At 45.3% G+C, this 20,109-nt stretch overlaps 2 protein-coding genes across 2 annotated transcripts; one reads left to right on the forward strand and one right to left on the reverse strand.

Moving 5' to 3' along the window:
- Positions 1-929: 929 nt before the first annotated feature.
- On the reverse strand, positions 930-7,020 carry M6PR (mannose-6-phosphate receptor, cation dependent). The gene is made up of 7 exons (XM_065848457.2): positions 6,819-7,020; positions 4,849-5,031; positions 4,471-4,643; positions 4,271-4,380; positions 3,946-4,076; positions 3,283-3,409; positions 930-2,679 (listed from the first exon to the last, which is right to left on the reverse strand). Exons 1-7 carry the CDS (start codon positions 6,905-6,907, stop codon positions 2,557-2,559), a joined length of 936 nt encoding a protein of 311 aa, XP_065704529.1. The 5' UTR covers positions 6,908-7,020; the 3' UTR covers positions 930-2,556.
- Positions 7,021-8,477: 1,457 nt separating this feature from the next.
- Positions 8,478-19,682, forward strand: KLRG1 (killer cell lectin like receptor G1). Its single transcript, XM_065848480.2, has 5 exons — positions 8,478-8,674; positions 14,097-14,189; positions 14,938-15,089; positions 16,993-17,096; positions 18,054-19,682. The coding sequence occupies exons 1-5, from the start codon at positions 8,566-8,568 to the stop codon at positions 18,163-18,165; spliced, it is 570 nt and encodes a 189-aa protein (XP_065704552.1). The 5' UTR covers positions 8,478-8,565; the 3' UTR covers positions 18,166-19,682.
- The last annotated feature ends 427 nt before the right edge of the window (positions 19,683-20,109 follow it).

Here is a 20,109-nt window from a genome sequence, read left to right on the forward strand (position 1 = left end):
TTCAGAGTTTTCATGTGAATATTTGAGTAAAACATAAGACTGTACTGTTGGAGGAAAGCTGCAGTGGCATGAGAGAAGGCCTAATAGCATAGGCTGGAAAACAGGTATCTTTGTAATGGGCTCTTGATTGATCCATGGTAGAAAAAGAGAAGTTGGAAAGTGCTTAGAAGATGGATAAAACATAGCTGCAGCTGCTTAGTCTTCACTGTTGAATCTCACTTTAATGACATCCCTGTTCCTATGAGTGAAGACTTCTGGGGCTTCTTGAATCAAAGTAGGCTCAAAGGAGACTGCCCCTGCTTTCACCATGATAACAGTATTTGGTCTGGTGTCATGTGTGGGCAGGGAAGGGGTAGGCTAGAATCTCTTAACTGCAATCCACAGAGGTAGGCTGCCCTTTAACCATTTTATCCTCAGCAGGCTGGGTGTGGTAAAACTCCTGTTTAGCTATGTTACTTACTACTTCTGAGAACCAGATTTTATTTCAGTCAAATGGGAAGGTTTCTCTTCATTTCACATTCAATGTTCTTAAAAAAAAAACCAAAACAAAACCAAAACCCCACAACTACACTTGTTGAGGCTTTTTAAGTCTGGTTGCTTTTTAACCAAGCCCCCCCTCAACCTGAACAGTAACATTTGAGAAGTACAACCTTCATCAAAAAGTTTCTTTTGATTTTTATTGCATAGGAAACTTTTCCCATCCCTTTTAAAGTTTCAGTTTTGAAACGTGTATACCTCTGGCTCTTCAGTTCCAGGGGAACTTGGTGATACAAGGTGGTAGCAGCAAAAAAACCCATGTACTAATACAAAGAGATGCATTCCTGGCAAAAGTTGTTCAGGCACAAGGCACAACATACTAAGGACCCTTCACCTTAGGTATGTAAGATGCTCTGGCATCAAAGAAAGCTCTTGTTAAATCAGCACACCACTTTAACAGGTTTTTCAATTGTTTTATTTTTGAAACTCGTGTTTTGTACAAAAAAAAACCAAAACCAAAACCAAAACCTTAAACACCACCATGAAAAACAGTAACAACAGACTGACTTCCTATTTTTCCCACATTATGAGACAGATTGAGACTGTAACAAAAGTCAAAGCAATCAGGAATTGTTTGCCCACTCTAAACCCAGCAAGAAAGCAGGGCCAGCCCTTGTCCCTCAGACTGCTTTGATAGTATTAAAACATACAAACCTTGTCTGTACTCTGCCACTAGCAGTAGTGGCTTGCTTATTCACAGTTTCTGCCCTCAAGACTGAGGACAGTTCTCTGCCAGCTTATGACAGGACAGAGTCTAGCCCCCTCACATAAAAAGCAATTAGGAATCGAAGTGCCAAGTTTCTGAAGGTTTCTATTAAGTCTTACAACTCAGCTGCACCTGCCTTTCACCAGGGCCTCAGGAGGTCTCTCTCGCTCCCAGCCAGTATCAGTATGCGAGTACCATCTGCAGAGGGCAAGCACTTTAAGACTGGTCTGCACCATGCTTAGGGGGACAGTGATTTACAAAAGCTGACCCTTTAAGTGCAGGAATCCTTACACAGTTTTTAATATGTTAGCATTCTTATCCTTGGCTTCCATGGTTCCTTTTTTATAAAAATAAATTCTGGTAGCTCTGTGGGAAAATGCTCTGCCAAACAAGGAACTTTCAGATAATGTGAAATCACAATGTTGCCAGTGACTGGGCTGTGTGGGCTGTTACCTCAGGAATCTTGTGACAGAACTCAAGTGGCATCTACCTTTCTCATTTTGCCTTGATGTCAGTTGCAGCAAGTGTTCCCTTTACATCATTTCCTTTTGTTTCTCAATGATTGAGAAGACCAAGACTATTTTGACTTAACTGGAAAGTCATGAGCCTGTATTTAACTCCTATAGTTTTTTAGCATTGCCTGCCTCCAGTCTGAGAGAATGGCATGCATCCCTTTATAACTGTTGAAGGAAACTGTTGTATACTCTTCAACATATTGCCATTAAGAAAAGACTGCAGAGGTGCTAATGCCTCTTCCACCCCCACAGAGTCTGGCATAGAGCCCTCTGTGCAGGTTATGCTGGCAGAAACAGTGTGTAACAGTGCAGAAGCTAGAAAAGCTGAAAATGCATTCAAAGAAAAACGATTCCAGTGTCTTACAGATTCTGTAAACCCTAAGGAGAAAAAAGACACAAAAGATCCCTCTTGCAGTCTCAGATGTTGTAACCCACTGCCTTCTTTTACTTCCCCTTTCTGCACCCATCTGTGACCCTTCTTTCCTCTCAATGACTCATCTCCCATTCCTGCATAGTGCTGAATGCTTGTAGTTTCCTTGCCATCTTCTACTTAACCCTCAGCACTTTTCCACCCCCCAGCTCTGCTGCATTTTTGAAAACCTAAACCAGAATTATATTCTTAAGACCTCAGGGACCAGTGTTGTTCACACCCAGCGGCATCCAGGGGACTTGACACACCAGAGAGCAGCGGAAGTAAGTAAAGAAAATCAGAAGTGAGACAAGAGAACTGGCTGAGAAGCACCTGGCTAAACAAGTGCTGGGAAGATGGGGAGAAAAGAACTCAGTGTTGAAAGCCTGTCACATTGGCAGCAAATGGTCATCCCGTTCTTCTGACTCCTCACCCAGCTGGTCATCACCCACACCACGGTATGCAGCTGGTGCATTTCGAGGCTTGGAGCGGCAGACAAAGTCACAGCCATCCTACAAGCAGAGGACATTGCACCAGAATCAGACTGTATGCAACCCAAAGCAAAGCAGTTTCTGTGACTTCTCTTTTGTCAAGGCATGACACCCACCCATGTGCTGTCTGGGACAGGTCCCCAAAACTTGTCTTTACAAGAGAAGCACACTCATACAAAAATCCAACTTGGTCTTGAAAGCTCTGGGGTAGAATGCAAGTACTGATTAACAGTAAGTAGCACCATCACGCTGAGAAGAGCAAGGAGAATAAATGGCACTGCGAAAGGTGACTAAGGAAAGGCCTCAGGGAGTTGGACACAAAAGTTTCACAGTCCCTAGCTTAACATTCCTACCTGGAATGTGTTAACTGCTAATGAGCACATGCTCTAGTTTGTTATGTAGTAATCACAGGATATCAGCAAGGAATCAGACTCAGCAAGGATTCGAAAATGGAGTACTCAAAACGACCAAAAAAGCCCACACAGATACCCTCTTCTGCCTCAAGGTACACTACCCTCATGGGGTAGGTCTACGCAAGAGACCTAGTCCACAAAGACAAGGCAATTGCCATGTCCTGTCCTACCATATGGGCCAAGCTGGAAATATACAGGGATTTTCACTCACCGCCACCAAATTGCCCAGATCTTGCCAGAAGGCAAAGTGAGGAAACTGCTCCATGCCCTTTGCTCCCACTACAAGGCGCTGGTAGAGGAACCCACCAATGATGTAGACTGCAATCAGTGAGGCAAACCTGGAGGGCAGAATTAAAAATCAGAACTGAGGAAATCCTACAGACAACCTCTTCTGAGCCAGCTACCTGCCTCAGATTGGTATTAGAGCAAGCTGAACACCACTCAAGAACAGAGCTAAAAAACAGACACCAGACCAGAAAAGGCCCCTAAAAAAATTCATCTACTAGTATAAATCTTGCAGTGGCATTACAAGAAGTAGTGCCTGTAAGCACAAACACAGAAAATGAGTCAAGACTCCTGTTCTGAATTCCCAGCTCTGGCAAATAGTTGTACAATTTTAGGAAGTCACGTCTTCTGTGTTTCAGTGCACTTGTTTGTAAACTATGAAGCAGAACGCCTACAGGGAACAAAGCAGCTCTGCAGCATCACGCTTTAAGCAAGAGTTTCTGTCCAAAAAGCTGAGAGGCACAGTAACACCTAATGGTGGCTGTTGAAAGGTATACTACAATTATCTAGTCTAGTATAGCATTTGCTGTGTTTCTACATGGCATTGGAGATTGTGGCCCAGACATGAACAGCTCTTCCATTGACTCACGTGATCAGTAGAATGGAGCCAACGCTGAGATGGGAATCCTCAGCTGGACAAGCCACACTGCTGTCCATCTCAAAGAGGTAGAAACAGTCTTGCTCCTTTTCCCGCTCTTCTGAAACAATGCTGAATGAACTCTGCAATTTGGGAAAAGTTAAATTGTGTGAAAATAAGCCCAGGCATACTGAACTTCACCAGAAGACAGTTTTATCACTGTTGGTGCAGCTAGGCAACAGAGATTGGAGGACATAGAACCCTGCTGCCTCCTCAAAGCCCTTCTGTTTATAAACAACTGTTTGTCCTGCTCACCCTCCCACCTCGTGTCACTCACCGCAGTAACTCCCCGCCTGCAAGAAATCATTATCACAGCTCGTCTCTTCTCACTACTGCAGTGGCTGCCATATGAATCACCTCCTTTATAAATCAGCATGATCCAGTCACCTTCCAAGAGAGGAACAATACAGGCTGCAAATCCAGATCAGGAGGCAAAAGGCAGATACTGAGTAAGAAAGGTAAAGAGCAGAATCTTACTTCCATTGAAGACCTGGGTTTCATTGATTCTTCCTATCACTGTAGTCTTTCCATTCTGTCTATTTGTTTGCACCAGGCCAGCAAAATCCTGCAAAGTGCTGTTGACCTCCCTGCACACCCTGAACTGGTAGACGTAGTTTTCTGTTTTGCCTTTCTCCACAGTCACATTAAACCTGCAGCAGGGAGAGGACAGAACAGACAGCTCATAGGATTACAAAGAACAAAGCTCAGAGCAGCAGAAACTCAAGACCTGGAAGTCAGTCACAGACCATACTAATAGGGACACCTGTTCTGTGGTCTGGCCCCAAATTTTCCCCTTCTCTTGGACTAAGGGTAGGCACTGTGCAGTCCTGAGGTCTGCAGGGTGTTGTACTGTACCTCATTTGGCTCAGGGGCTCTAGTTTCTTCAGCAAGGCTCTTTCCATTTGCGACTCACTGCTCTTATCACCAATCACATCGCAGTTCCTCTCTCCCGACTGTTCAGACTGTTCAGCCCTGGCACCAACAGCAAGGGCCATAAAGACTAGCAGCACAGCAGAGATACAGCAAGGTGATGACATCCTGGACACACAGAAAAGGCAGAGGATTGACTGTTTCAGCCCCCTGTAAACTAAGTTCAGGGTCATGAAGTCAATGATTGGCCACTTCCTCAGTCCTGACTGCAAAAAGGGGAAGTCAAAATCTGGAAACATCTCACAGTTCCCAAAAAGCACAAAATCTGAATCTCTTGCATAGTCAAAGTCAATTCACTGGGCTGATTTAGGATTCTTTTCTGGGTTTTGCCTGGAGGTCACAAAAAGTTTTGCTGCTAAGCACATTAATTAGCATTGATTCAGCCAGAGCAGAGCCCAGCAGGCTGAACGCCGGAGTAAGTTTCAGGCATAAGCTATTTTTTGTTATTGCATTGCACTGAGAAGCCATTCAGCAGAAAATTATTTACCAGGCCTCTAATCAACCCTCTTTACAGCTCTCCTGCAAAGAGTTTACAGGGAAGAGCCACTGTGATTAGTCAGGCTCTGTTTGTTCAAGTGACTTAATAATTATATTATGTTAACAATGACATTATCTTTCTAGTACTACTTTAGCTGAGAATTTGAAAGTGTTTAATAATACTAAGCTACAACTTCACAGAACAGTTTTCTTCTCTTTACACAGGGCAAGAAGGGAAGGGCAAAACTGAGACATTCTATGTAAGATCCAACCAAAGAGAAAGTAATGAAGATATTCTAGATTATCTGGCTTTCAAGTTCATGCTAAAATCACATTGGAAAGATCCAGTGATTGCACCAGGCAACCAGAGTGGCACAACACACTCCCCTCCACTTCTCCCATCACAGGTTTCAGTAAAGCTCCAGATGCTGATGGAAGGCAACTGATAGACCCACAATTAAAGGGGGAATAGTCCACATCTGGAATATTGTGTCCAGTTCTTGGCCCCTCAGTTCAAGAAGGACAGGGAACTGCTGGAGAGAGTCCAGCGCAGGGCAACAAAGATGATTAAGGGAGTGGAGTATCTCCCTTATGAGGAAAGGCTGAGGGAGCTGGGTCTCTTTAGCTTAGAGGAGACTGAGGGGCCACCTCATTAATGTTATTTATAAATATATAAAGGGTGAGTGTCACGAGGATGGAGCCAGGCTGTTCTTGGTGACAACCAATGATAGGACAAGGGGTAATGGGTACAAACTGGAACACAGGAGGTTCCATTTAAACATGAGAAGAAATTTCTTCTCAGTGAGGGTGACAGAGCATTGGAACAGGCAGCCCTAGGGGGCTGTGGAGTCTCCTTCTCTAGACACCTGCCTGTGCAACCTCTTCTAGGTGTTCCTGCTCCAGCGGGGGAAATGGACTAGATGATCTTTTGAGGTTCCTTCAAATCCCTAACATTCTGTAAAACAAGCCCCTGGCTGCAGCTGGACAGACAGCCCGCCAGATGGACAGCCTGTCTGGTTGCACCTCACGATCGCCCCAGGCCCCACAGAGCCCCCGCTCAGCTGAGGTGCGGGGGGGTCAGACACGCGGGCGGCCTGTGACACAGGAGCTCGTGACTCGCCTCTCACAAGACCCAGCGCACAACCCGCCCTTCGTGCTTCCCCGGGCGGCTGCTGCCAAACGCTCCGCTCACGCACCGCCTGGAGCAACAAGCGATGCGACGACGGTGCCCTTGGCCGGTACCGCTCCGGCGGGCAGCCGCGGGGGCCGCCTGGCGCTGCCCAGCGTTGCGAACGAGCCGCTCGGGGCAGGGCGCAGCGGCCTCGGTGCCACCCGGCTTCCCCCACCCCACCGCTCCCCACCTCTCCCGCGGCCCAGGGCTCAACGTGCCGCCGCCAGCCCCGCGCCGCCGCACCCACCTGCTGCCGCGCCGCCCGGCCTCCCCGCGCCGCGCACGGGGACTGGCACGGGCGCCCCTACGGAAGAGCGATCCGGCACTCACAGGCATCCCATCCTACGCTCCCGTCGGTGACGGGGCAGCCCGGAGGCCGCAGGTGCAGACGACACCGGTTGGTCCCGGTTGGTCCCGGTCGGCTCCCGTGGCCCACCCCGCGAACCGGAAGCAGGAAGGGCGTGGTGAAATCGGCACTCTCCGCCAATAGAAACAAAGGAGCCGGCGAGATCGCTACGCCCACTGGCAATTCCTCAGCGAATGAAAAGCGGCAATGGAAAGGAACAGCTTCTAAAGCCCGCCCTAGCCTATGACGAAGGCGGCTCCGAAACCCGTCTCCTTCTTGTTCTCTATCCAATAGGCGATGAATAGAGGCGTGAAGATGCCGCCTTCCCTCGCTTCTCTTCCAATGAGCCATGAGCGCCCGCCGGCTGACTCCTCCCAGCAGACAGCCTCTGCGGAGTGCGGCCCAAGGCGGGAGCCGCTCGCCCAATGGCGGAGAAGGACGCCCCGTCGGGCCGCCCCGCCCTTCGCCCCGCCCCCCAGGCCAGGCGGCCGGAGCGGTCCCGCGGGCTGGGGTGGCGGATGCGTCTGCGCCACTGTGAAGCCGAACTCTTCCCGTTCGGGTTGTAATCACCTGCAGGGACGGTAGCACGTCAGTAACGGTAGGAGGCGGTAGCGGCCGCCACTAAGTCACAGGATCGTAGAATCATAGTAATGGAACAGCTTGGGTTGGAAGGGACCTTCAAAGTTCATCTAGTCCAACCCCCTGCAATGAGCAGGGACATCTTCAACTGGATGAGGTTGCTCAGAGCCCCATCCAGCCTGGCCTTGAATGTCTCCACGGATGGGGCATTTACCACCTCTCTGGGCAATATCTGCCAGTGTTTCACCACCCTCATTGTACAAAATGCCTAACCTGAATCTCCCTTCCTTTAGTTTAAAACCAATACCCTTTGTCCTGTTGTAACAGGCCCTGCTAAAAAGTGTGTCCCCATCCTTCCTATAGGCCCCTTTCTTCATAGGAGCAATGTTCCAGTCCTGTCATCATCTTTGTGTCCATTTGCTTGACTCTCTCCAGTGTGTCCATTTGCTTGACTCTCTCCAGTATGTCCATGTCTCTCTTGTACTGATGCTGTTGATATGTTGATGCAGAGGATATTGGGGGATGTCAGCTTTCAGTGCCTGCCTGTGTCTCAAGCACTTCCACACTGAGTGTTGGGTGTAGAGAGAGTTCCCAGTAGAGGTGTCCAGTGGTCACAAGGCTTTCTTCTCAAACCCGTGCTGTCCACTTCTACTTTCCTAATGACAGGAGTTGAGTTGCCAGTTTGCCATAGCCATTGCTTGTTCCTCTCTTCACCTCGTACCCTCACTATTCACCTGCTACGGTCCTGGGAGGCAGCTCTTCAGAGTGACACATTCTCACAGCCTCTTGCATTAGCAACAATTAGAATACCCATACACTTTGTGATTAATCACCTCTTCCACTGATACCTACTCTAACCTTAACAGGTTAGGAAATGGAAGTTGTTGCATTTCCACTGCTCAGCATGCTGTTATAAATTTAGTTATTTTGATCAGCTGGAGATAGAGGTTGCCATTTCACACTTCTTGTCTTCTGAATGTAGCCTCAGGTTTCCGGTTTCCCAGGCATTGAGCCCTGTCGCTCAACAGCCTGATTGAAACATCTTGTCATACGCACTCTTTGCGTTGGCATGGAGGGAAGCAGATCAGAAACTTCTGCAGCTGAAGCGAGTGAGGAAATAATTTATACTTCTGTTAAATTCTCTCCATTGAGGGCCAAAGCTGCACGGGAAAAAAGAGGTAAGGAAGCTGCATGAGGTAGGTCAACAAAAGATTTTGTTTTGAGTGAAAGCAAGGTCTATCAAAACCAGTCCAAGCTGGCCACTGATTTTGAGTGCCAGCTTATGGTGCTGTTGCTTTGGTTCTAAAATTACTGTATTTGAATGTGATAAAAGCCAGTGGGTCAGAGACGCAGCGTTGTTCCTCTCCCTCTCTCCATCAGACCCCTTTTGGTGTCTACTTGTGGGCATTCAATCCAGGCATCCATTTCTGCAAAAGAGGTTTGCAGTTTTAAAGCTGTCTGTTTGTCAGCAGTAAGAGATTGTCAGCCATAGTTCTCCAAAGGGCAGGCAAGATGCGTGTACAGATAAATTAAAGGCATATGCTAATCAGAGATCAGAGGAGGCATATGAGATCATCCAGTCTCTCTCCCATGGGGCTCTGCAGGATTCTTTTGTGATACATTTTTTCCTGTGTTTTCGCTGTTTAGTTTTACATACCTCCTCCGCTTTTGTCTTGAGACAGTTCTGCAGGGCATTTTACTATCAGGAGATTTTCTTAGTGCTATCCCTAAATGTTCTCTTTCCTTATTTCTGCTCCATTCCCCCTGTTCAGGTCTTGCAAATGTCACACGTAGCAATTTCTCTGGCTGCTTAGTTGAGAAATACCGCCCTAGAAGAGTGAGACTTTGCATTGGTGATCATTCTCTAAGTGTCTCTGTTTGATGAGCTGATTGCTTTTCCTCTAAATGCTTGTGTCCTTTAAATGAGTTGTGTTGCATTGGCTGTAAGACTAATGGTTGACCTTAGCTTTATTCAGAGCTGTTACAGCAAAGGGATGTCTCACTGTGGGGTAGGAGATTCTTATGCCCTGATCAGAATAACTTCATATATATGTGGTTGTTACTGCTGCTTGGTCACTTGCTGCACTAGGCAAATGAGGCGAGAACAGAAACCCTCAAGTTCCTATCTGGTAATCACACACCATCTGCTTGTAAGGCAGTCTTGCTTTTGCATGTGTTTTCATCAGAAATGATGTTTTCTGTTGCATCAGAAAACACAAGCACATCCCTTCATTCCCTGCAGTTTGTGTTCACTCCCAACTTGTTGGAGGTGGAGATTACCCAATGTTCTCTTGAGATGATTGCAGTTTTCTTTTTAATATTCCTCCTCTCCAAATTTCTCTATGTACCCTCATCTTTTTGAGTTAAAGTCAGAGGGCCTAAAGTAAGGAATCTGATATTAGAACACAATTTCTGTGGATGTAATTTGATTATTTCCCAGCTCTCTCCTGCATGTAAGGAGTCTCTAAGGAGCACAGTTTAAGTACCTTTCTTTAGAAGATCTTTATTTTCAACTGTGTCCCCAGCTCCATCACTTTTGAGAGATGTGCTCTCAGATATCTGTTGTCTGTTTTCAAATGCTGCCCTTGCTACCCTGTGACAGTGTCACAGGTGTATAGAGTAGTTCTTTGGTCAAACCAGCTGGTTTTGGCTCTCATGGGCACCTTGAAAATGAACAGTTGCCCTGACTGTCTTGTTTGGCTTCCAGAGAGCCTTAGATACTCCACACTACCAAAATGTCAGTCCAGCAGTCACTTAAGACAGTGTTAGCCTGTGTGGCATGCTTGTAGGGATAGCGATAACCAGGTCTGTGCCATAGCCATGGACAGGATCCTCGTTTCTCAAATCCTCCACCCTGGCTATAGGTAGTAATGCTGCTTCTATACTGATGTAGGCAGGAGCTGATGGGAGCCGTTTAGGACAGTGCAATGACATTCTTCAGGTTGTCCTAGAAGACCTGAATTATAAAATGCTAACAGCCATTAGTTTTTGAACTGAATCTGGACTCCAAAAACTAAAAATATTGGGTCATGTTGCTTGCAGATGAATACAGCCTATCGCAGTCATTTCTCCAGAGCGCTGAGAGACCTAACAGGGTGTTTTGTGTACTAGAAAATTATAACATTGGATATTTATGTTAAATGTCCACTGGTCCACTTTTCCCTTCCCTTGGGGAGACTCTTCCACAGTTCCTCAGACAAGTACATGGAAATAATTCTGGGTGCTCCATTCAGATTTTCCTCCTGTTTCAAACACATCTCAGATACTTTTCCCATCCTCTTCTACAGGAGATTCACATGTGGTCCAGGGGCTGCAAATCAAGCACAAACCCTTGAACCTGTTTTAAAAAGGGACAACTGTGGGGAACCCCTTTTGCGAGGGGTAAAAATCCAGATTTATGAAAGTTTTTTTTCCACTTTCCTGGTTTGATTGCTTCAGTTCAAGTGAGGCTTAAATTCACCTCAAACGGTTAAATATGACTTTCCCTCTTCATTTTATTTTTTCCTTCCCAAATCATCTAATAGCATAATTTTTCATTTTTGAGAACTGAAGTGAACTTCTCACTGCTCTGGTTGTGGAGGTGCCCTGGGATTTTATTTTCATGCTGAGTCAGTTCCCTTTTTCTGCTGTTGGTTTCGAACAATAGAGGGTGAACTTCTCTGTTCATTGCCAGGAGGCACCAGCTGGGTGATCTTTTCGCTAAGATAAGGAACAGTGATATGGAAGGTGCAGGAGACAGCTTCTTTGAGAGGCCAGAGAGAAAGGAAAATAAAAGTGCAAATCCTTAGAAATGTAGTCTCAGAACAAAGAATTAGGTTTCGACAGATATTTATCCCCTTGTACTTAATTTTCAGTTGTAATCTGCAGAGAAGCAGCTCCACCCTTAACCTCATCTGACTCCATTCTCTTGAGGCTAAATCTGATGGCAAACCCCGTGTCACCAGAGATAGGAAAGTGACCTTACAAGAGGAACAGAGAGCAGGCAGAGAGAACAGGTACGCAGTTCAAGTCCTTCAGTTCTCCCATTGTCCTTGTGTGAAGCTGAGGAGTAGGTTGTAACTGAAAAGTCTTTCTGTATTTTGTAACTGAAAAGTGATGGCTTTTGTTCTTTAATAATGATTTAAAAAGATGTAAATGTTGGTATTACAAGTATTACAAGTACAGCAGCTAGAAGGTCCTGCAAGCTTCAGGCAACACAACAAAACCTTTACCTCTTTCTACCAGAAGAATGATGCTTACAATGGAGCTCTCTCATCCTCTCCCTTGTGACCCTAGACACTTATTTTAACCAAGCCCACAGATCTCAGTATATTGCTATAAAACCAGAACCTCGTCTTAAAACTGGTGAGCCTGCAAACTGCTCTAAGATCAAAATCAATTCATTTTTATTAATTTATTGATCTGGCCTACTTTCTGTATTTGGACAAAGCTTCCGATGCTTAAAGCATGCATTCTTGTTCTTAAGCAAAGTCCCTTCCCCTTCTATTTCAGCGCTGGCTTTCTTTGTCCTTCTCACAATATTTTTGATATGTGGTGTGCATTTGTTTTCAGTTTCCACCTAGAGATCCTAAAAAAAGTCTTCCCTACTGCTTATAAATATTTTATTCTTTTAGCCATCCCTTTTAATTTCTCAATGACAAACTTCCTCATTTTCCTGTAGTTTCCCATTTTGAAATTATTATATTACAGTGCCTTTTTTTTTTCCTGTCATTGTAGTTCCTGGTTTTTGGCTCTGTTGAATATCAGTGTGGTTGTGTTCCCTGCAGCACAGCAACTACTGGATGGAGCCGTGCTGAGCCGGGTGGCCCAAGCAAGGCTCAGGGCAGTCACCAGCTGCTTCATTTTCTGTGTTTCCCAGCTCACCACTCTGTGAGGTGCCTGTTGATGATGTCTAAGCATTCAGTCTCAGCATCATGCCCTGATATGGCATTTGTGTAGTTTCATGTGATTAATTGATACCCCTCATCACTGTGCTTCCCTCACACTTGTTCTGGGTTATTTTGACAGTTCATGACTGCTGTCACCATCCTTATCTTGAACCCCCATGCATTTAGTAGTATTTGCTTAGTCAGTGGCAGGCAATTGCTGTTACTGTAACTTCTCTATGTAGTTAGTTGTTTAATCTAATTTGACCATAATTTTATTTGAGCAGAGATCAGCCCCCTCTGTCTTGCCTGTGTATTTCGTATCCTATTGCTATGACATCCTGCTCACAGCTCTTCTTCCAAGTTTTTTATGTGGTTGCTGTGGTGGTGTCTTTGGTTAAAGCTAGCTTTCCCCTTCCTCCATCTTTTTCCTTAGACTCCTAGCCCTTTTTTGGAAGTACATATATGTTTGTTTGGGTTTTGTGACATGACTGAGAGAGAAGCACCTTGGATGTCAAGAGCCCCACCGAGGACTTTGTCGCTAGATTTGGATAGAAGATTCTTGAGCACCACAAGAGCAGGTTGTGGTACATAAGTTTAAGGGATAAGCACATGGAAATCCCGAGTTCTTCACCACCAGTAACAATTAGCTGCACATTAGGTGTTTCTTAGAAAGTCCTTTTGTCTGTGCAGCTGTCACCCTGAGATTAGTAAAGCAAGCAAACCAAAACCCCATGGAGCTCATTTGTGGCAGTTAAGTATCATCCTCTACTCAGCCTCGGGGAGACAAGGTTTTAGTGCTGAGATTTCAAATGGTTTACGGAAAGTGAATGCCTCTTGGGTCAAACACAGCTCCAGGAGATGACAATAAGAAAGCAATGTGTAGCATGGTGGTTAACTTGTTGTGCTGTAAATCTCTATATGGCAGTCCTGCCCTGCTGTTTGAAAGGAAGCTGTGCTGGGCTATGGTGGAGGCAGCCTAAACACTCACCATCTGTTACTGGCAGCAAGTGAACAGCAGATGATGGTTGTGAAAGTGTGGAGGGGCATGCCAAAGTCTTCAAGGCTGACCCTCACATCCTGCCATCCCACCACTGCAGAGGTAGATGAGAGCATAGGACTGACTTGGGAGTGTCCTGGGAAGATGTAACATGAACCTGTGTCTAAGCCTGTGAACAGGATGCTGAGGTTAAACCTGTCACTGTTGCTGAGAGACCTGGGGGAAAGGCCTTGGGTTTCTTTTTGCACTTCAGCTGGAACATGATGGCTGTGGCAATGCAGCTCTGTGTTTGCACCCAAAGCTTCAATGCTGAGACTGAAGTGGGTTTGCTAGGAGGCTCCTGTCAGCATGAGATGCCACAGGGTGCCTGGGGGGCTCTGGCTGACTTGGGGTGGGTGTTTCCTCTCCTGGCGTGAGCCACTGCAGGAGCTGGACCAGCTGGCTCTGTGGCCAGGCAGGGGCAGAGTTGTGGCTGCTCTGGAGACAGGTACCTCTCCTGGGAAGCTCAGGCAGGGACTGAGGGTCCCAAGCTCAGATGAAATGGGGCCCTGGATGAGTGGGCTGGAGCGTGGCAAGGCCCCGCGGTGGCTGGGCAGGGATAGTGATGGCAGCGATGTGCAGAGTATAGAGAGACAGGGATGCTCCTTGTGGAAATGCCCAGGACACAAATCATGTAAAACTACCATCAGTTTTCATGTGGCTCCTGTTTACTATGGTTTCTTTTCTCTTTTACAGATCCCTGTCTTTGGCCAGCAGTTGTGCCAGGCTTGGCTATAGGCTTTGGGATACTGAGCATCTCCCTGGCAGTTGCTTTGATTTGGAAGATGAGTAAGTGTACAAAGGGGTGCTGAGGATGAGCAACTAACAGCAAAGGACTGGAGGCTCATCTAAGCACAGGAGCTCTCATCCTGAACTTCATTATATGGGGTTAAACGAGAAGCTATTCTGGATATCTACCAGCCTTAAGTACCTACTGCCTATCCAGAATATTTTGAGGAATATAGTCTTTGTGCAGACCCCAAGAAATTAATTTCAGATCCTGTGGCAAAAAAAACTGTGAAATATATTGTAAGGTTTCTATAGGCTTATCTGTTGTAATTATAGTGGTAAACTGTAGAACAAATACGTAAGGTCTGTAACACTTTTGCATGCATGCAGAAGGTGCTAGACCGTGTGGGAGAGTGTACTGTTTGCTGCTTAAAATCCATTCACCTCATGTATGGCATGATCACATTGTACCCACAAAATGATGTAATTATTTCCATCACTTTTTGCACACCCGGAGTGTTGTCTGCTTTCAGATAGCAAATTTAGGTTCTCATGTACCTGAGTAGTTCAGAGGAAGCCCAGGCTGCCAGGTTGCACCAGCATCAGAGTGCATGTGACTCTTGTACAAAGGCTTGGAAATTGCACAGAGGATCTGAAGTTCTGTCTTCACGCATTGTTATTTTTAGATGTTTATCCTGACTTGCATTTTCTGCATTGCATCTATCCAGGAGAATTGCTTTTCTTTGCTGACAAGTGTCTTTCTGTTGGTTAATGGTAGAGAAAAGCTGGTATTTTGATTTCTTTATAGGCGACACCCACCCACGCTGCCCTGAGCAGTGGGTGACATACAGAGGGAGCTGCTACTCCTTCTCCAAGGAAAAGAAGGACTGGAATTCCAGCCAGAAATCCTGCTGGGCAAAGGGAGCCCATCTCCTGGTGAGCAGCGATATCTTGGAAATGGTAATGGTTTTTTTATTCTTTGAGGATCTTCCATTTCCCTGCAGATACCTCAGTGATTGACGTCCAAGCAGTGCAATGTTTTGACTTCAAAGGAGGGGGAGGATTTACAACTGAGGTTATAGTGCACTTCCAGTTTCACTTAGAGTTCCCAATAGGCAAAGAAGCAAAAGGGAGAAGGGAGAGGTGAGGGTCACTGTTAGATACTCAGAATCATCCTATGAAGCATGTCAGGAGGCTGCCTTCTCCACTGTCTCTCTCCACCTCCCTTCCTATCCCAAAGAAGGCTGATTTGAATGATCACAGGAAAAGACTTTGGCACTAGTACAGTCACTGTACTCACTGCCTACAAACCAATACATCACCACTCTCCAGAAATGGTTGCTTTGCAAAAGTGCTGCCTCTCCTCCCTGCAACCACTCCAGCTGCTTCTGCTCAGTATCCCTCGCCACTCCCTGTGTTCATGCATGGATATTTCTTTCTTGGTCTGTTTTCAATACTCACTTCCTCTCTCTGCCAAAAAAACCTCACTTTTGCTGGTGAAAGCAGAAGCTGCTCATTTTCTAGCAGGTGCTCACCAGGGACAGGGGCGTGTATGACCAGTAAAGAAATGGGCAGAGCTGTTCACTAAGAAGGTGAGGCACGTCTGCTTAAGTAGAGCAGAAGTACTTGGTCTGGTTTTGTGCAAGCCATGGTGTATTAGCTCAGGTTCAATGAACGTGGCCAGCTTCCAGTCCCTGCACAGAAGTTGCATTGTATAATGTTCTGTGGGGGCTTACAAAGCCAGGTCTCTGCTCAACTGGGAGTAGGTACCGAGCCCTCACACTTGCTTAGACATATCCTGATTCTGTGGGAAATACCCATCTTCCCCAGATTACCCATTTCTCTGCATGAAGAAAGCTTCCCTGCTCCGGCTGCTTTCTTATTGCTGTCTCTGCTACTAGAGTGTTACCTGTTATCCCTGCTCAGACTTCCCCACGTAAGCAGGACTTTCCTGGCTGTATATGCCCTATGCTGCGAAGGCTGTGACTGTTCAGCCTCGCTTTGTCAGGGAAGCACAGTCACCTTCCAAACCCCCAGCAACACTCAAGCATTCCTTGAGCTACTCCTATTCCCACCACTTTACCAAACCAGCTTTGTTAATGCTTCATTGTGAAGATGTGACATCTGCAGTTTATGGCAGCAGGATATACGGATGGATCCCAGCCATAACACTGAAATCTTACTGTTTGGTTTCATTACAAATGTGGACAAGACAAAGTTCTCTCTCTTGTCTTTTTTTTTTTTTTTTTTTTGGGGGGGGGGGTGGGGTAATTTACTTAAAGGCTGAGTTTCTATTGAAGACTTCATATTTTAACAGTAAACAGGAATTAAGGGTTAGGCAAAAGGAAATGAACCTTGAAAACACATAGGAGGGAAGTTTGTGTAAAATTTAATGCGCTTTGGAACTGGGCTCTTTACACAGATCTGTCATGCCAACACTTCCTGCCCTGACCTGATTTTACCTTTAATTGTTAGTACTTTACATTGGCATGCTAGCTAGCTGTATGGTAGATCATTAATATTAATACTAATAGCATATGTTTCTACATAAAGCTATGTGTAGGATACTCCAGGAGGCTTGGGTGCAGTTGGTTCACCTATATTGCCCTGAGAAATGTCATTTGAAGAATCTGCCCAGGACCCTTGAAAGCATGCTTCCTTCCTTGTGAGTGTACACGTTGTTATTTCAGGCATGATCTGCAGAGCTGATCTTCCTTATTAAAAGGTGTGGAAAAGCATTATTATCAACCCCTTAAGGAACAGTCAGGCGAGGTGATGTATCTTTCTGTTCTCTTTGCTTATCCTTACCTCCATTTTCAGGCTGGCTTTCATTAGTCACTTTGTAATTTGTCACCATTTCTAGGATCTGTTCAAGAGTATTCAAACAGAATGTTTCTGGATTGGACTGAGGAACAGCTCAGGATCTGGATGGATTTGGGAAGATGGCTCTGAATTAAATGGCATCAAGTGAGTTTCATTCTATTTTAAAAACAACAGTGCTAATTTTGATTGCCTGGTGTTCCACAACACCCAAAGCTCCTGCACCAGGCCTTAGGAGCTTTCTTCCTGGGCACATTTTCTTTTTACTGTTACCTGTACAGCACTGAATTCAAAAGGGTCTGCTTTTTACTGCGCTGCACCTTCTAAAGGCATGTACCTCTGAAAAGCAAGCTATTTTTAGTATCTCACTCCCTTCCAGCTGCTCAGACCAATGATTATTTACTTCCACTGCCCATAGAGATGCACAGTCAGAAAAGCATATGGTCTATCTTGGCTTTACTGGGTTTAACCATCTTGCACCCATTCTGCCAAATGCTGATGTCACTGGGTGTGAGGACCCAGTTCTTTGCTGCTTCACTGGTGCCAACCCAAGTCAGAACATTAATTTTGGCGTAGTCTTTTCTGGGACAAAACTCAGCATTCTGCATGAGGGAAAGCGTTATGATTTGGTCCAGTGACTTTGCCTGTCCCTTTCCTTTTTATGGCAGTTAAGACAATAAGTTAGTCTCTAACGCTTCTTCCACAAGGAAACTCTGTCAGTAGGTCGGTACACCAAGCACTTGGCTTAGTTTCCTTCTTTAATCCAGTTGTTAGGAACTCCTTGCAGTTGATCATCTTTACATTAAATTCTCAGCACTGCCATTCTCATGCTGGTGGGCATCACTGCCACTGCAGGACATTGTGTCTATGTTTGGTTCTGATTTGGGTTCCACAATGGTAAAGTTACTTAGATGTGTAATCTTCAGGTGGATAGGGATTTTTTTGGTATATGTTCTGTTTTCTAAAACCTGCCTTTTGGAGGTTGGGTTCTTTTACTTCCTCTGGACTCCACCCTTCAAAATCAGATGTTTTTTTCTTTCTTGCCTCCAGGAGACAATCTCAACATTTTCTCTCAGTCTCACTTTTGTTCCATGTCTCTTGTAGGGTCCTCTATAACAGCCCTGTGCAACACTGTGGTGTCCTGATGAAAGGTCAGTTGAAGGCCTCCAGCTGTGAATTTTCTGCTGCATGGATCTGTGAGAAATCTCTTAGATAAATCCCATGTACATTTTCATCTCATAACCAACTCATCAGTTGTACAAGTGGGCCATTGTCCTGCAAAACAAAGCTCTACACAAGACCAAGGACTTGCCCTTTCCACACCCTCACAAAGGTGTTCTGCAGTGATGGGTTTGTTGCCCATAAGGGTAATTTATCCTCAGTATCAGATCCATTCTCAGTCCACATCTGTTGCATTACTGCTGTTTGTGACCAGATGAGACCTGGGACATGTCCCCTGCCCTAGTCTTTCCTTATTTGTCCTATAAGGGCAAAGAAAAGTTTTGTCACAATAGATGCTGGGTCTTCAGATCTCTGAAGGTGAGCTGGCCATTCTCCTCCATTCCTGAGCATCAGATTTCATTTCCATTCCCTGCTGTCTTCATTGTCTGGTGCCAGCAGGACAGGAAAACGAAGCCCACTGTTAACTGCTGGAAACACATGAACAGACTTCTCCCAGTGGCAGCCTCTCTTTTTGCATCCCATGCTGTAAGTGGGAGAGAATAGTGTGAAATGAGACTACAACTTCAGTAAATCCAGCAATGAAAATAAACCTTCAGTACTGCACTGGATCAAAAGTGTGTACCCATGTCATTACGTCTCTCTGTTGGAAGGAACCAACTGCACACTGTTGTATAGGCCAGCTTCAAAGCAAGCAGTCAAGAGGCTGGATTTCTGGAGTCAAAGGAATACAGCCAGTTGTGTTGTATTATTGAACGTTTCCCTCTGCACCTCTGCAGGTTCATACTGCAGAGAGAGGAAGCAGCAGACAACTCCTCACTGCAAGGAACTTTCAGTTCAAATAGAGCAGTCACAGGTTATGAGTGTGAACAGCATAAAGCCACAGTGAACAATTAGAGTAAGACAGCAGGTTGCATTTCCACACACCTCAAAAACTCTTTTCCACACAGAGGTTTTGTTCCAACATAAGAAGAGAAATTGTATTAATTCCCAATTTATCCTATTTATCCTAATACATTTACGTTACATTCCTGCTTACTATTATCTGTTTACCTAGCAAGGGTAGGCCTGCTTTTCAATAACCATGCCTGCAACAGCCAGACCTGGGGAAACTGAGAAAACCACAGTATTTTAAGCAGTGTACTAGGACCTAAAACTTCAAGTTTTCATCATCATGAGGGTTACTTTGTATGTGTCATTTTGTCTGTGCCAGAGTCCATTCAATGATCAAAAGAAGGTGCTGTCCCTGACTCCCGGAAAGTTGCCAGGCTCTATGAAATAATGCTGGAGACTTTGCCTGCTCTGTCAAAATTGTGATAGCATCTACAGAAAGAAACCTAGCACTTAATTTACCAGAGATATCAGTGAGAGAACAGTTTATCATGCTATCATGATGCCTGTAGGTGCTGTGAACATGTCTCAAAGCTTGTGCAGTTTGCCTTGCAAATAGTGCAACAGTTGCTTCCCTTAGGATTTTACAGTGCAGCCCATGCTAGACTATTTAACTTTTTAGCTCTTCAAACATGGCCTCTCAATCTCATACCAAGGTGATGCTCAGGAACTGTAAAATAAATATATACATTAGGTTACCTCAAAAGTTGACCATTGTTTGAACTGTGTATTTTACTTTTAACAATGCACATGACTCTTCTCTGGGTTCAAGTTTTTGCAATAATACTAAAGGGATTCGAAGCAAATATATTCATTTCCTTGAAAAGCAGATGAATGAATATCTTTGGCAGAGCTTTTAATCTTCTGTCTAGAGCACATTGATATAGTTGATTGATATATACTTATTTTCTTGGAGGTAAGTTCTGCTTGGATGAACTCTGTAAGCAGCGATGAATAAATACTGGAAGGTAAGTTACAGTCCTCATTTTCAATGGCATTTCTGAGGCTGCACTTGGATGGTATCCAGTCTGCTGACTCCCAGTTCAAGAGTGATATGCAGAAACAGGTGAGTGTTCAGTAGAGAACCACC

Source organism: Patagioenas fasciata, chromosome 1 (genome assembly GCF_037038585.1).
Source record: "Patagioenas fasciata isolate bPatFas1 chromosome 1, bPatFas1.hap1, whole genome shotgun sequence".
NCBI lineage: Eukaryota > Metazoa > Chordata > Aves > Columbiformes > Columbidae > Patagioenas > Patagioenas fasciata.